This window comes from Microtus oregoni, unplaced genomic scaffold, assembly GCF_018167655.1.
Source record: "Microtus oregoni isolate MIOR12 unplaced genomic scaffold, Mior012 000046F_ref0000063, whole genome shotgun sequence".
Taxonomy (NCBI): domain Eukaryota; kingdom Metazoa; phylum Chordata; class Mammalia; order Rodentia; family Cricetidae; genus Microtus; species Microtus oregoni.
In genome coordinates, this window is record NW_024543220.1 from 763,072 (window position 1) to 777,515 (window position 14,444).

At 43.8% G+C, this 14,444-nt stretch overlaps 1 protein-coding gene across 1 annotated transcript in view; it reads right to left on the minus strand.

Moving 5' to 3' along the window:
- Positions 1 to 14,174, minus strand: part of LOC121435353 (lysine-specific demethylase 7A-like) — a 53,123-nt gene extending 38,949 nt beyond the window's left edge. Inside the window, exon 1 of the mRNA XM_041634618.1 lies at positions 13,865 to 14,174. Within this exon, the coding sequence (XP_041490552.1) occupies positions 13,865 to 14,058 (194 nt within the window). The 5' untranslated portion in view covers positions 14,059 to 14,174. The remainder of the gene's footprint in view (positions 1 to 13,864) is intronic.
- Positions 14,175 to 14,444: the final 270 nt, after the last annotated feature.

Below are 14,444 nucleotides of genomic sequence, written 5' to 3' on the forward strand. Positions count from 1 at the left end.
CAGAGAATGCAAGCCCATTCCTGCTCCTTCATTTTAAAACAAGAAATTTGACCTACAGGATACTTTGTCTAGGGTGTATTCACCGCATATCCTGCCCGAAACATCAAATGCTTTACTCAGGAAATCATGGCTTGATGTCTCAGGTATTGAAGCAAGTAACTGTTCTGGTTGTCCTTTGTGAAATGTTAAGGTAGTCTTTTGCCCCACCCCCACCCCCGCTACCTTGTACTGGGATATAAAAACACATGAAAATTAAATGTCAGCAAATTCAGTATTCGTTGAGTTGCCCTCGCAGTACTATTCTATGTCTCTGTGTTTCTTTCATATCTCTAATAATCCTCCCTCTGCTTTAACCATGGTCACAGTGAATGGAGAGGATAATTAAGTCATTAACAGAGATATGAATATAAGAATCTCTTACATGTTGGTATTACAGTGCAAGAAATGTTTTGTAGAGCAGATTTGTGATATAATTTACCACCTGCCCTCTGCCATCTTCTGTCTAACCCATCCCTACACACACCTCCTGCAATAACAGAAAGTAAGCAGCAACAAAGCCTGAAGGCTGAAAAACCTTGTTCATAACTGATTCCGCCACAAGATGCCTCTTTCATGCTGCTGATTTCATACATTTTAGTATGTTTCGGTTTTGATTTTTGGTTTTATGTAACTGAGATAAGATATGCCCCGAACTCCTGATTCTACATTTATCAAATTCTATCGGGGATGGTAAGCAGGTGTCTATAAGCTCAACTTCATTATGTTTTTAAATATAATTTATTTAAAAATTTCACATGTATGGGTTTTGTCTGCATGGGTACATATGCATCGTGTGCAAAAGAGGGCACTGGATTCCCTAGAACTGGAGTTAGACAGTTGTGAGCAGTAGGAACCAAACCCAAGTCCTCTGAAGGAGCAGTAAGTGCTCTTAACTTCTGAGTTATCTCTCTAGCCCCTAATTTCCATTTTTTCCTTGTGTGTGGTGTACAAGCCTGTAGAGATCAGAATAGCGTTATAGTAGTATATTATTTGTGTTCTAATAAATAAAATTTGTCTGAAGATCAATGCAAAGCAGCCAGACTAGTGAGCCATACAGGCCAGGCAGTGGTAGCACACACCTTTAATTCCAGCAGCCACACTAGTTAGCCATAGGGCAATGGTGGTGGTACAGCTTTAACCCCAGCACTAGAGAGGACTATAAGGTAGGATGAGACAGGAACTCGCTCTCGATCAGTCTAAAGATTTCATAGAGGTAAGAGCTCTCTAGTGGCTCTGCTTTGCTTTTTTGATCTTTAGGTTGAACCCCAATATCTGCCTCTGGGTTTTTATTACTCAAGCTACATAGGGTGTCAAATTCCCTGGAGTTGGAGTTACTGATGATTATAGCCACCTTGGGTCCCCTGCAAAAATAGCAAGTGCTCTTCACCTCTGAGCCCCTTAATCATGTTTTGTTGTTGTTGTTGGTTTTTTGTTTTTTTTTTTGTTTTTTTTTTTTTGAGACAGGGTTTCTCTGCGTAGCCCTGAATGTCCTGGAACTTTTCAAACCAGGATGGCCTTCGAACTCACTGATATCCACCTGCCTCTGCCTCCCAAGTACTGGGATTAAAAGCATGTGCCACTACTGTCCGGCCTTGATCATGTACTTTTAACTGACAGTTTCCACCTAATCACTAGCAAGAAAAAAAATGTAAAAGTTTGTATAAATCTAGAAATTTACAAAATGCTTGATTACTACAGTTCCTTGTGAAATTCAAGATTTAGGGAATTGACATTCAACTAAAACAAAACTGTTTCTAACTGCTATAACACTCACACTGTGCCTCCTAATGCCCATAACCCATTAGAGTCCCCTGTGGATCTTTTCCAATTGCCACTAGGCAGCCTTTCCAAGGAAGATGTTCTATAGGAGACAAGAGATCTCTAAGAAAAGAAACAAAATCAGGTGCAGTCCTACTTCGTCCCCACACCTGTGTGTGTGGAAGGATCTGCAATAACTGATAGCAGTTCTGAAATATCTAGAAGAGAAAATTGGGTGGATGTGGAATGAAGGAGAGGGAGAACTACTTTTCACTAAGACAGCCTTCTGAACTAATATTTGCACTGTACACTGCTTATTTAAAAGAAGAAGAAGGGGTGGGGAGATAAGTATGTAAAGTGCTTAACATGCAAGCATGAGGACTGGAGTTAGACACCACCACCCCAAGAACCCAGGTTTACAAAAAAAAGCTAGGCACCATGGCACACACTGTAATTCCAGTGCTGAGGGGTGGAGATAGCAACCCTAGGGCTCACTGACCAGCCAGTCTAGTTGAACTGTCAAGCTCCGGTGAGAGAGCCTGCCTTAAAAAATAAGAAAAGGAAAGGTTGAGAATAATACCCAACATCAACATCAGGCACAAACACACACACACACAGACATACGCGAACATGTATTCACACATGCATACAGAAAACCACATTCCTAAGCCCCACCTTCAATCTACAGGGGACAGTTAATTGGTAGGCCAATAATCTTTATTCTTAACAAGGTCCCCAGGTGATTCTTTTGCAGCCAGTTTGGCAGGGAATGGCACTGGGGGACTATTAATCTAAAACCCTACCAGAGTGGTTAGTACAATGTCGATTCATAACCACTTTCTATGAAAACTGTAACTATAATTAGACTTTAGGCTCCATACAGCTAACATTTTTCATATATAATTCAGCATTCCCTACTCAGATCTATCTACACAGGTCCCACAGTCAATCTCTACCAAATATGTATCAACTGAAACAAAGCAGGCATGCTAAATAGATTAGGAGGTGCTAGGCTGGACCACCATCCTAGATCAAGTTTAAAAATGCACTGAGCTGGGTATGATAGTACACACCTGGAGAGATGGCTTAATAAGAGCATGCTGCTCTCTCCACGTTCACTTCTCAGCACCCACGTTGGACTGTTTACAACCACCTGGAACTCCAACTCCAGAGAAACCTCACCCCCTCTCTTGGCCTCCTTGAGCACATACATACATATATAACATACAGATACAGAAACATACATATATCCATTTAATAAATAAGTCTTTTTTAATATTAAAATTTAGGCTAGTTAATACTAAAATTCACATAGAAAAACATTGAAGACAAAGAACTATGAGGACAAGTTTGGCCTTAGCAGTCTTTAAAACATATTATTAAAAGCCCTTATAATTTAAACAGTTTTTTTGCTGGTCCAGAAACAAACAGAACAGTGAAATAGAATGTATAGAAAAAGAATCAAGGGGCTGGGAAGATGGCTCAATGGTTAAGAGCACTGGCTGCTCTTCCAGAGGTCCTGAGTTCAATTCCCAGCAACCACATGGTGGCTCACAACCATCTGTAATGAGATCTAGCGCCCTCTTCTGGCGTGCGGGCATACATGGAGGCAGAATGTTGTATACACAATAAATAAATCTAAAAGAAAAAGAAAGAAAGAAAAGAAAAGAAAAGAAAAGAAAAGAAAAAGAATCAACCATACATGAAATTTCCAGCCATATACATTGACTGGCAAGGATTTGGGCACTTGTATGTATGTATGTATGTATGTATATTTACCACATGCATGCCTGGTATCCATAGAGGCCAGGAGAGGGCATTAGATCTCCTGGAATTACAGGCAGTTGTAAGATGCCACAGTGGGGGCTGGGAACTAAACGCTAGTCCTCTGCAAGAAAGGCGAGTACTCTTAATTACTGGACCCATGTCTCCAGCCCCAATATGGATTTCTTAAAGCTTTGTTTTCATTATTTTTAATTATTATTTGTAGGTGTGAGTGTGCATGTGAATACAGGTGCCTGTGGGGCCCAGAGGTATTAGAATTCCTGGAGCCAAAATTATACTGGTTGTGAGCTGCTTGACATGGGGGCTTGGAACAGAGCTTAGGCCCTCTGGAGCAGCAAGTGATCTTAAGAGCTGAGCCATCTCTCTCCCCTCCCAATATGGAGTTTTAAATTAACAATGCCAGGACACATTTAGAAAAAAATTAAATTATAGTATAATTTTATACTATTGATACCAAATATGCTTGGGACACACCACAGACTTTTTTTTATTAAAAAAGAAAATCTGAATGCTTAAAAAATTAGAAAAGAAAAAGTAAAAATTCTTTAACCTTGAATAGAAAATGGATAACTCAAACTCCAGAGCCAATTAAAAGAAAAGATTGTAACTACATAACCTAAACCTATGGTTTCAGAGCTCAAAAATCACCATAACAAAGCACCAGACAGCTGAACACAGGAAGAGGCTATTCGTAACTGCCACACAGGACTAATACCCCTAACATACCGAGAGATTTTAAAAACAGGCAGAGGCCAGGCATGGAGGCACATAGTTGTACTCCTGTAGTCAGGATGATCTCAGCTCAAAGTCACTCTGGGCTAAATAGAATTTTAAACTAGTCTGGGCTACACAGTGAGATCCATACCCAATGCTGATGATCACTAGGAAGGAGTGAAGTAGTACTAATAAACAATGGATGCATTACTTTCTTGGGGCTAGGAGTGATGGTAGTGGTAGTATAGTACTGGGGATTGAACTCAGAGCCCACCTTAGTCCCTTTAAAAATTTTGTTGTTTTGATAGGAATCTGACTCAGTTGCTCAGACTGGCCTTCACCTTGATCCTGCTTCTGCCTCCCAAGTAGCTGGGATTATAGCTGTGACTCCACTTACCATTACTGACAATCTAACTAAAGAAACATCTCCAACAACATAAAAATACACATATACACCAGGTTGTTACTGCAGTAGTGTTAGTTAAAAAAACATTGTAAACAACTTAAATGCCCACGTACAACAAAGAAGTAGAAAAAGAACCAAACGATCCATATAAAAGAGTTACGTGGTCATAGAGATTTAAAAGATAAAAAAGAAATCCCCTTCAAACTAAACATGGAAACTTACACAGCAAAGAAAAGAAAAAGAAGCAAAGAATGAATGAAAGAAAGAAAAAAAGCCAAAGAACAAAAGAACATGCATAGTATGTGTAAGACTCTGGTTTTGATTCCAAGCATGGAAAAAATAAAATGAAACAGGGCTGTTAAGGTGACTCAAAAGCCTGACCACCTGAGTTCAATCTCTGGAACCCACATAGTGGAAGGAAGAGAACCAATTCCACAAGTTGTCAGATCCTCTGCAGGCATGCTCACACACGAGGGCTGGACATGTTGCCCATTGGTAGACAATGGGTTTTGAATTTCTGAAGCCCTGGGTTCAATCCTCATCAGAAGCATGCATGAATACAAGAAAGCACATCCTACACATCACATGCAAAAAAGATAAACCAGGGTTAGTGATACAGCTCAGTTAATAGAATGCTTCCCTGGTATGTGCAAAGCCCTGGGTTCAATCTCCAGCACCACCTAAACCAGGTGTGGTGCAGGTGGAGTTAGGAAGAACAAAAGTTCAAAGCCATCTTCAGCTACATAGTAAGTGTGAGGTCAAACTAGGACACATGAAACCTTCTCTTTAAAAAAAAAAATGAGGTTGAATTTGTGGCTCATCAGTTAATAACACTTGATATACTCTTGCAGAAGACATGAGTTCAGTTCCCAACACCCACATAATAGCTCACAACTGTTAACTCCAGTTCAGGGTAGAGGGAACCACAATGTCCCTTCTGGCCTCCAAGGGACCAGGCATGCACATATATACACACAGGCAAACACTCATACATATCATATACATAAAGTGTTAAAAAAAACCTTTATAACCAATTTTAATATCCTAGGGCTGGGAGTGATAGCATATACACATTGGAGGGTTGGGGTGGAGCTTAATATGTATCCTTGGCTGGGATTGAACTAAGAGATCCACCTGTCTCATTTTCCCAAGTTGAGATCAGAGATGGATCTCCATGATTTCAAGGCCAGCCTGGACTACACAGTGAGATCCTGTCTCAAAGGAAAACACGAAGTGACTTCTTACAAGGGTGGCTAGGGAAGGATTAGCAAGGAGAAAGAAATGAAAGAGTTAGCAATATTTCTGAGTTTATCTCTCATATAACTCTGACTTCTCAGGACCTTTTAGTAATGTTTTACACGGGGCTGGAGAGATGGCTCAACAGTTAAGAAGACAGGCTGTTATCCCCAGAGGTCCTGAGTTCAATTCCCAGCAACCACATGATGGCTTACAACCGTCTGTAATGAGATCTGGCGTCCCCTTCTGACATGCAGGCATACATGCAGACAGAACACTGTATACATAATAAATTTTAAAAAAATCTTTAAAAAATCTACATGCCTAAAAAAACAAAAATACAGCTATACAGTATTTTTTACTACATGCTGTGAAGCTAAAGGCAACTATATAAAAAAAATGCAATCTAGCAAATATCTCACAGAGAAATCCTGTCTCAAAATACACACACACAAAGCTGCAGATAAGAGCTGAGCTTCCAGGGCTGGAGAGATGGCTCAGAGGTTAAGAGCATTGCCTGCTCTTCCAAAGGTCCCGAGTTCAATTCCCAGCAACCACATGGAGGCTCACAACCATCTGTAATGGGGTCTGGTGTCCTCTTCTGGCCTGCAGGCATACACACAGACAGAATATTGTATACATAATAAATAAATAAATAATTTTTTTTTAAAAAAAAGAGCTGAGCTTCCCACTATTGGACAAAAAAATTAAGACTGGAATAGGAAAAATACTAAAAAGAGTCCTGTGCTGTTAGTCTATAAGGTACCACCCTGAAAACTTGTGATCTTTATTGTATATAGGCAGGTATAGAAATAGAGGTTCACATATGTGGATGATGTTGTATTTCCTAGTTATGTCCACGAGAAAGCCTAGACATACTGTCAAGTTTACAGCCAAACAGGCCTTGATTTCTAAACATTATTCTCCATAAAAATGGGACCAGCGTACTGGGCATGGTGGCACTCACCTTTACTTCCTGCATGGGGAAGCAGAGGCAGGCTGTCACAAAATGCTAAAAATAAGAAAATTTTAAAAAAGGGGGGGGAGGGGAAACCAGGGATCACACAGAAACAGAAAAATCATAAATCAGCATTAAATCACACTATATTGGATATAGAAGGTGAGCTATCCTTAATAGAAAAGTAACGATGACTACAGAAATAAAAGGCAGTGTCTATAAAGAACTAAAGCCTAACAGCCAGACTGCAGAGCAGTACCCACCAGCTGTTCAAAAACTGTGCAAACAATCCAAGTTTCTGTGCCTGAAATTACCAAAGCTCTTGCTGGCAGACTCCTGTACACCTGTTCCGCTCTGTCTCAAGTCCTCCACTTCACTTCAAAAAGAAAAGGAGCAGAAAACTCAACCCTAGAACACTGGAGACAAAAGAATAAACAAGCAGAAGTCAGCCCCACACTAATAGTTAGAACTAACCCAACAGGGTTAATGAGAAAAATCTATCTATCTCCCTTATGACTAAGCTGTCCTATCAAGGAAAGGAGTTGCCCTGGCACTCAGGAGGCTACAGCAGGAAGATCATGACAAGCACAGCAACACCTTGTCCCACTCCCACCCAAAATGAAGTAAAAAAATCAAAAAATAGCCAAAAAGTCCAGTAATTTGGCTTTTGTCCTCTTATGGGGAGATAAACGCTCACTTAGGTTTATATTAAACCAAGACTTCATCTTTAAGATAGTGCCTACAAAACAATTTTTAAAAAGGATTCCAATCCCTATTTTGTGAGGGAGGAGGCACTTAGGGAGTAGAAGCATAGACAAAGTCTAATGTGGCCAGGCTAGCCTTGAATTAAATGCCTGGGAATAGAATTATAGGTGTAAGCCACCACTTCCTACTCTTTTTTTTGTTGTTCTTTTTTTTTGGGGGTGGGGGAAGGTGGGGGAGAGCAGGGTCTCATTATGTAGCCTGCAACCAGGTTGACCTTGAACCCACAGAAATTCACCTACCTCTGGCAACTCCTATTAAAAAAAAAAATTAAAAGCTAAATATTCTCCAACAAGAAATTCATTTATAACAACTAAAAGCAGAGTTAAATGAGGAAAGCTTCCAATATTTTGTTAATAGTCTGTCCCCAATTCACTTACAATTTTAACATATTTCACTTGAAAATCTTTTTTATTTTTTAAATTTTATTTATATGTGTGTGTGTCTGTCTGTCTGTCTGTGTGTCTGCACGCAAGTGTGTAGGGATGCCCAGAAGCCAAACCCTTGGAGCTAGAGTTATTAGACAGCTGTAAGCCATACAACACAGCTGTTAGGAACCTAACGTGTCTCCTTCAAGAGCATGGGCTCTTTACCACTAGAGCCATCTCTTAGCATAATCTTTTCTTAAAAGAATAAGAAAGGGGCTGGAAAAATGGCTCAGAGATTAACAGCAGTGACTGCTCTTTCCAGAGGTCCTGAGTTCAATTCCCAGAAACCATATGGTGGCTCACAACCATCTATCTATGAGGTCTGGTGACCTCTTCTAGGCAAAACACTGCACACATAATAAATAAATAAATAAACGAGTGAATGAATGAATGAATGACAAGTAAGTGAAAGAAAGAATCTAGTGGTGCAGGCATACATTTAGGCAGAACACTGTACACATGGATGGATGGGTGGGTATGTGGATGGACAGAAGGAAAAGAGAGAGAGAGAAATGCAAGAATTAAGAAAGTAAGATGCCTACAGGTATCTCCCTCTGGAATGTGTATTCCATCACCAGCAGAGACAAACCTGAACTATCTATAGCCACAGAGACAACCTAGGACTTCTAGTGACCCAGAGCTATGTGAGATCAGATACTATTTCACCTTGTTGTTATACAATCGTGGGAAGGTAATTTAACTCTCTATCCCTTGGATTCCTAAAGTACAAAATGGGGACAATAATAACACTTATCCAAGGTGTGAGAATTAGATGTGTTAAAGGTCTACTGTAATCAAACTGCGCATAGGACTGATTAAAACATCCAGTATGTTTCTGGTGAATTCCTGAGGCTCTGTATAACATGAGAATTGCTCATTCAACCATATTACCCAATAAAATTCTTCTATTCCCATGTACAAAGTTCTCCATTCAACATCAAGGAGAAAAATAATCTAAGACATTTATTATAATATAATAATAATAAAAGACAAAAATAATATAAGACGTAGGAGGCTAAGGCAGGAAAATCACAAGTTCAAGGTTTGTCTAGGTTACCAAAAAAAAAAATTCAGGGCTAGCCCAGGCAACTTAGTGAGACCTTGTCTCAAACAGTAAAGAGGGCTGGGGATATAGATTGTGGTAAAGACTTGCCTCACATGGCCAAGGCCTTAGGTTCAGTCCTCTCTCTCTCTCTCTCTCTCTCTCTCTCTCTCTCTCTCACACACACACACACACACACACACACACACCACTCATATATTACTCAAACTGACTCAACCATGCTACTTATTATTACAAGAGCCTTAGTAGTCTCCTTAGCTTCACCTTCACCCACCTCCAGTCTATTCTGATGTACAAGCAGAACGATTCTCCTCCAGAGCAGGGAATCAAATGCAGGGATCCTCAGACATGCCCAAGACCAAGAATAATCCTTATAAAAGGTTGTCAACTCCTTGATACCTCAATCCAAAGCAAACCATCTGTTTAAAAGTAAAATCAAAGCCAGGCAGTAGTGGTGCACGCCTTTAATCCCAATGCTCAGGAGACAGAGGCAACTGGATCTCTGTTGAGTTCGAGGCCAGGCTGGTCTACAGAAGGAGTTTCAGGACTTCAGGACAATTAGGGCTACACAGGGAAACCATGCATCAAAAAAACAAAACAAACAAAAACAAAAGTAAAATTCAAAGTACTAGACCTGCCTACAAAACCAGACAGTGATCTCTTCTACTCTCCAAACGGGTATTCTGACTCTTCCTAGATTTCCACAGGGTCCACACTCAGAATATTGGCTTTCCTTTCCCTCTGAATCAGCACTTTGTCAGCATCATGGACACAGGCTTTCCACAAGCACACCACAGGGAAGCAGCATTACCAACAACCTGAATGTTATTTGTCACCTGCCAAACTGGACAACTCTTAACTTTAAAAACATTTTGTTGTACTTTTTTTGTTTGAGGACAGAATTTCACTATTTGCCCTGACTGGACTGGAACTTGATATGTAGACCAGTTGGCCTACAACACACAGAGCTCTGCCTGTGCCTCTCAAGTGCTGGGATTAAAAGCAGAATTTATTTCATTTCTACCTTTTTATGTTCAACTCTTTATCTGTTGAGTTTTGTCCATGTTGCTGCATGAACCAATAGTGTATTCTTTTTATTGCAGAAGTGTTACTCTACTTTATGAATATATCAAATTCATGCAATCTACTGTTAATATTTGGGTTGTTTTAGTTTGAGGACAGTTAAAAACCATTTTTTTGTGTATTATTTTTTGGTGAGGATTTTTTTTTTTTTTTTTGTTTTTTCGAGACAGGGTTTCTCTGTAGCTTTGGACCCTGTCCTGGAACTAGCTCTTGTAGACCAGGCTGGCCTCGACCTAACAAAGATCCGCCTGCCTCTGCCTTCCAAGTGCTGGGATTAAAGGCGTGTGCCACCACCGCCTGGTGGTGAGGATTTTTTTTATCTTTTTGTTTTGTTTTTAGACAGTTTCATTAAGTAGACTGGACTAGACTCAAATTTGTGTTCCCCTATTATCCATTATGCCCAAGGCCTTTTTAAATAATATTCACTTATATACAAATTGCCAAAGTTGTTTGTTTGATAAAGAAAGTAACACTTTATATTGTCAAAGACACAGGGAACCAAAGCGGGCACTGGTGAAGAAAAAACTGAGCAACATTTCAGAATATAACCTGGCAAAGACATGTCAAACGAAAAACAACTGTGCCTTCTAACATCAATTGTTTCAAGGAATTTCTTACTGAATACCTAGCATAAGCCAGGCTGTCTATTTGAGTTAATCTAAGGAAACAGAAATATTCACAAAATTTTGGTTAAAAGGGTATAAATCGTATCACCACTAATAAATGCAAGTAGTAAAACAAAGTAATAACAGGAAAATTACTTTCAAATGTTATGATTCTGTGGAATTAAACACTACATGGCAAAAAAAAATACTATACAGCCACTAAAAAAATTTCCAAATAGCATTAAAAATATGACAAAAAGTACACACTAGTTAAAAATGTAACAATACATAAAGCAAAACCCAATTTTGTTTTTAAAAAGTCATATCTCAAACATTAAGTACTAGTTATCCATGAAAGATAGGGACTCTCTATATTTCTCTATACTTTTTAATTTCCTGTAATACACTGCTCCTGTAAAATCTAAAGAATATGTGATTATAAAGATATATAAGCGTTTAATTCTAAACAAGACACAACATTCTGGTACTACTGAACCAGAACAATGGTGTAGTTTTTCACGGGATGCTTTCAAAGCACTATTAAAGTCATGGAGCAGCCCCAGGAGGACTTCCATTAGGACTGGAGGAAGAGCTCTTTAAGTTTGAAAAAAATTCCCTAGGAAAACCCTGCCCATCTCTCAGCTCACTGACCCCAGGGTATCTATTATACATTACAGTCTGTTAGTTAAGCATCCTTTTATTCTTTCCCTTTCAAAAAGGCTTGGGCAGGCTAAGGGATGGGAACTCCTGAACCAAGGATGCACCAAAGCTCAACGGTCTCAACCAGAGAGGAAGCTGTTCTAGTCGCCCTGCAGCCTAGCTGCATCAAGGAAGGCCCTTTCTTCTTTGTCAGAAGAAATAAAGACAACTTTTGGGGTCCCCAGAAAATAGATACTGGTACTTAAATGTGTAACATAAATGGTTGTTAGGAAACACCTTAGGTTTATTATGCTCTAGCATTAAGACACCTAATTTAAGACCAAAAAGTGCAGCTGGACATGGTGGTACATGGTTTTAGTCCCAGCATTTAGGAGGCAGAAGCAGGCAGATCTCCAAGTTGGAGGCCTGATCTATGATGCTTCCAGAATAGCCAGGTCTATACAGAAACTCACTGTCTTAAAAAACTGGTGTGTGTTGGGGGGGGGGGTGTGAGAGCTCTCGCACGCTTGCAGCACAAGCATGAGCACCTGGGGTTGACTCCCCAGCACACACATTACAATAACATTAGCTTTAATAACTTCAAATCTATAACTTATTAAGCTATCAGATCCATGAATTACACAACGGGGCATATTTTCCATCAAATCATCCCCCGGAAACCTCAACCTTTCAGAAATTGCAACTAATTCTTTTTAGAATTTAATGTTGGATAGTCTTCTCTGGTTGCCTGAAATTTTGTAGAAGCGGAGAATGTAGGCATAAACAGACTCAGTAAGGTCTGATACCTACAAATTTCACCTTTGTGAATAATCAAAATATAGGAAAACATTTATTAAGTGGCATGACAATACCCTTCACCTTTTGTCAGACTGCTCGAATTTGCCTTTACACAAAAGTGATTACATTACCCTTCTTTTAAAGAGACAGTTTTGTGTGTGCTATCTATTGTTAGGGACACCTAACTTTAAAACTCAGTAAATTTAACTGTACTTGAAAATTAAGTCGAACTCTACCTAGTTAGTCAACACCACTGAAAACCCTGTAACATCAACGGTTTTCTCTTCCCAGACCAGTAGAGGGAGACTAACGCATCTGGCCTGGTGGTGCAATGTTTCTGTAAAATTGGGGAGGGGGAGCGGGGGCTCTATTTAAATGCCCTGCTGTCAATCAAAGGATACTTCCTACAACCACAGTCACCATATCAGCGATAACTCCCAAGCGGGCTGTTGTCAAGATACAACATCCTACGGCGCCCAGAAAACCTGCCTCACCTAAAGGTGACCGCAGGCTTTGCCACAACACCCAAATAAGGACTTTGGGAGCCCAACCCCAACTAGTTTCTTTGTTTAAATGCCTGCGAATCCCTCCCACGCCGGAGTCAAGAGGCTGTGGCGCCGCCCTTTATTAGCCTCACACTTTGATTACAAAACACACGAGTCGGCGGCCTGGCTGCGGAGGCGGCCCGAGCTCTCCGAAACGTCAAACCGCGGCGCGGCGGCGGCGTCCGAGGGCAGCGTCCGCCACCGCACCGCCCCAAAGTTGGCTGGCCCCGGCGCCCGGGCCACCGCTGCGGGCCGTCCCGGTGTCGCCGGAGACCGCACTCAGTATAAAGTTTGAGGTGCGACGCCACGGCGACGCCGGGGAGGGTCTGCGGCGACGTGCCCCGACCCGGGTCGCCCGCCCCCCCCCCCCCGGCCGCAGGGGGGTGTGTTGCGGGCTGGGCCGGCGGCCAGGCAAACTGCGCCGTGACGGGGCCCCGCACCTCGCGAGGAGAGTGCCTCCTCATCTGTTGCTCTGTTTACTCGCCGCCCCGCGCCGTCGTACCGCCGCCCCGTCCCGCAGCCCGAGGAAGTTTGATAAAGAGAGAAGGGGGCGCGACGGGACCCGCGGCGGGGACGACGCGCGGCCGGACAGAGCGGCGGCCGCCCGGAAGCGGAGCAGGCGCGGCGGCCGGCGAGGGCAGGCGCGGGGCGGCGGGAGCCCGGGACACTGCGCCCGGCCGCAGCCAGGGCAGTGGGGGGCGACGAGCTGCGGGCCTGCCTGCGCTCCGCCGTCACCAGAGCCGCGCCGCCCGCCGCGTCCCCTCGCCCGGGCTTCCCCTGCCAACTTCTCCGCCGGCCCCTTTGTTCCTGTTTGTTGTGGCGACTCTTCGCCCGGGCCGGCCGAGTCCACCGGCTCCGCTCCGCAGCCTGCCCGGCAGGCGGGGGCCCCCCGCTCTCGCCTCCGCCCGGCCCGGGGACTCAGCGCCCGGGTTTCGGGACGTGGGGCGCGACGCGGCGGCCCAGCCCGAGCGAGGCACAGGCGGCGGCGGAGGAGGCTGGCCGGTGGCCGCGGGCGACGGCGGCGGGGCTGAGGGGGTTTATTTACCTGCCGTGGAACCAGTCCTTGCAGACATCGCACTCGATCATGAAGCGGTTCACGTCGTACGGCTGCCGGCACACACAGTACACGGGCGGAGGCGGAGGGGGCGCCGAGGCCCGACCCGGAGCCGACACCGACCCCGCTGCCGCGGCGGCTCCAGCTGCTGCTCCCGCGGCCACCGCCGCCGCCGCTCCGGCCATCTTTAAAAAACACACACACGCTCGCTCGCTCCTCCACTCGCCGACTGGAGCGAGCGCAGCCGCCAGCCAGCGCCGCCTCCTGCAGCAGCCGGAGCAGCAGCCCCGGCGGCGGCGGCGGCGGCGGCGGCGGCAGCGGCGGCGGCGGCGCCTTAGTGCGCGCGCGCGAGCAAGGTCGCGGCGCAGGGGCGGGGGCGGCGCGCGCGACGCGCGAGGCCCGGCCGCCTCCTTCCGGCGCTCGGCGCGGTGCTGTGCGTCTCTTGCACGTTCTCAGCCGCGGCGCGCGCTCCCGGCTCCTTCCGCGGCGACCCGCGCGGCGACACCGGCCGAAGGGCTGGCGGGTCGGGGAGGAGGAGGAAGGGGAGACGCCGTGAGGACACGCGCGACGG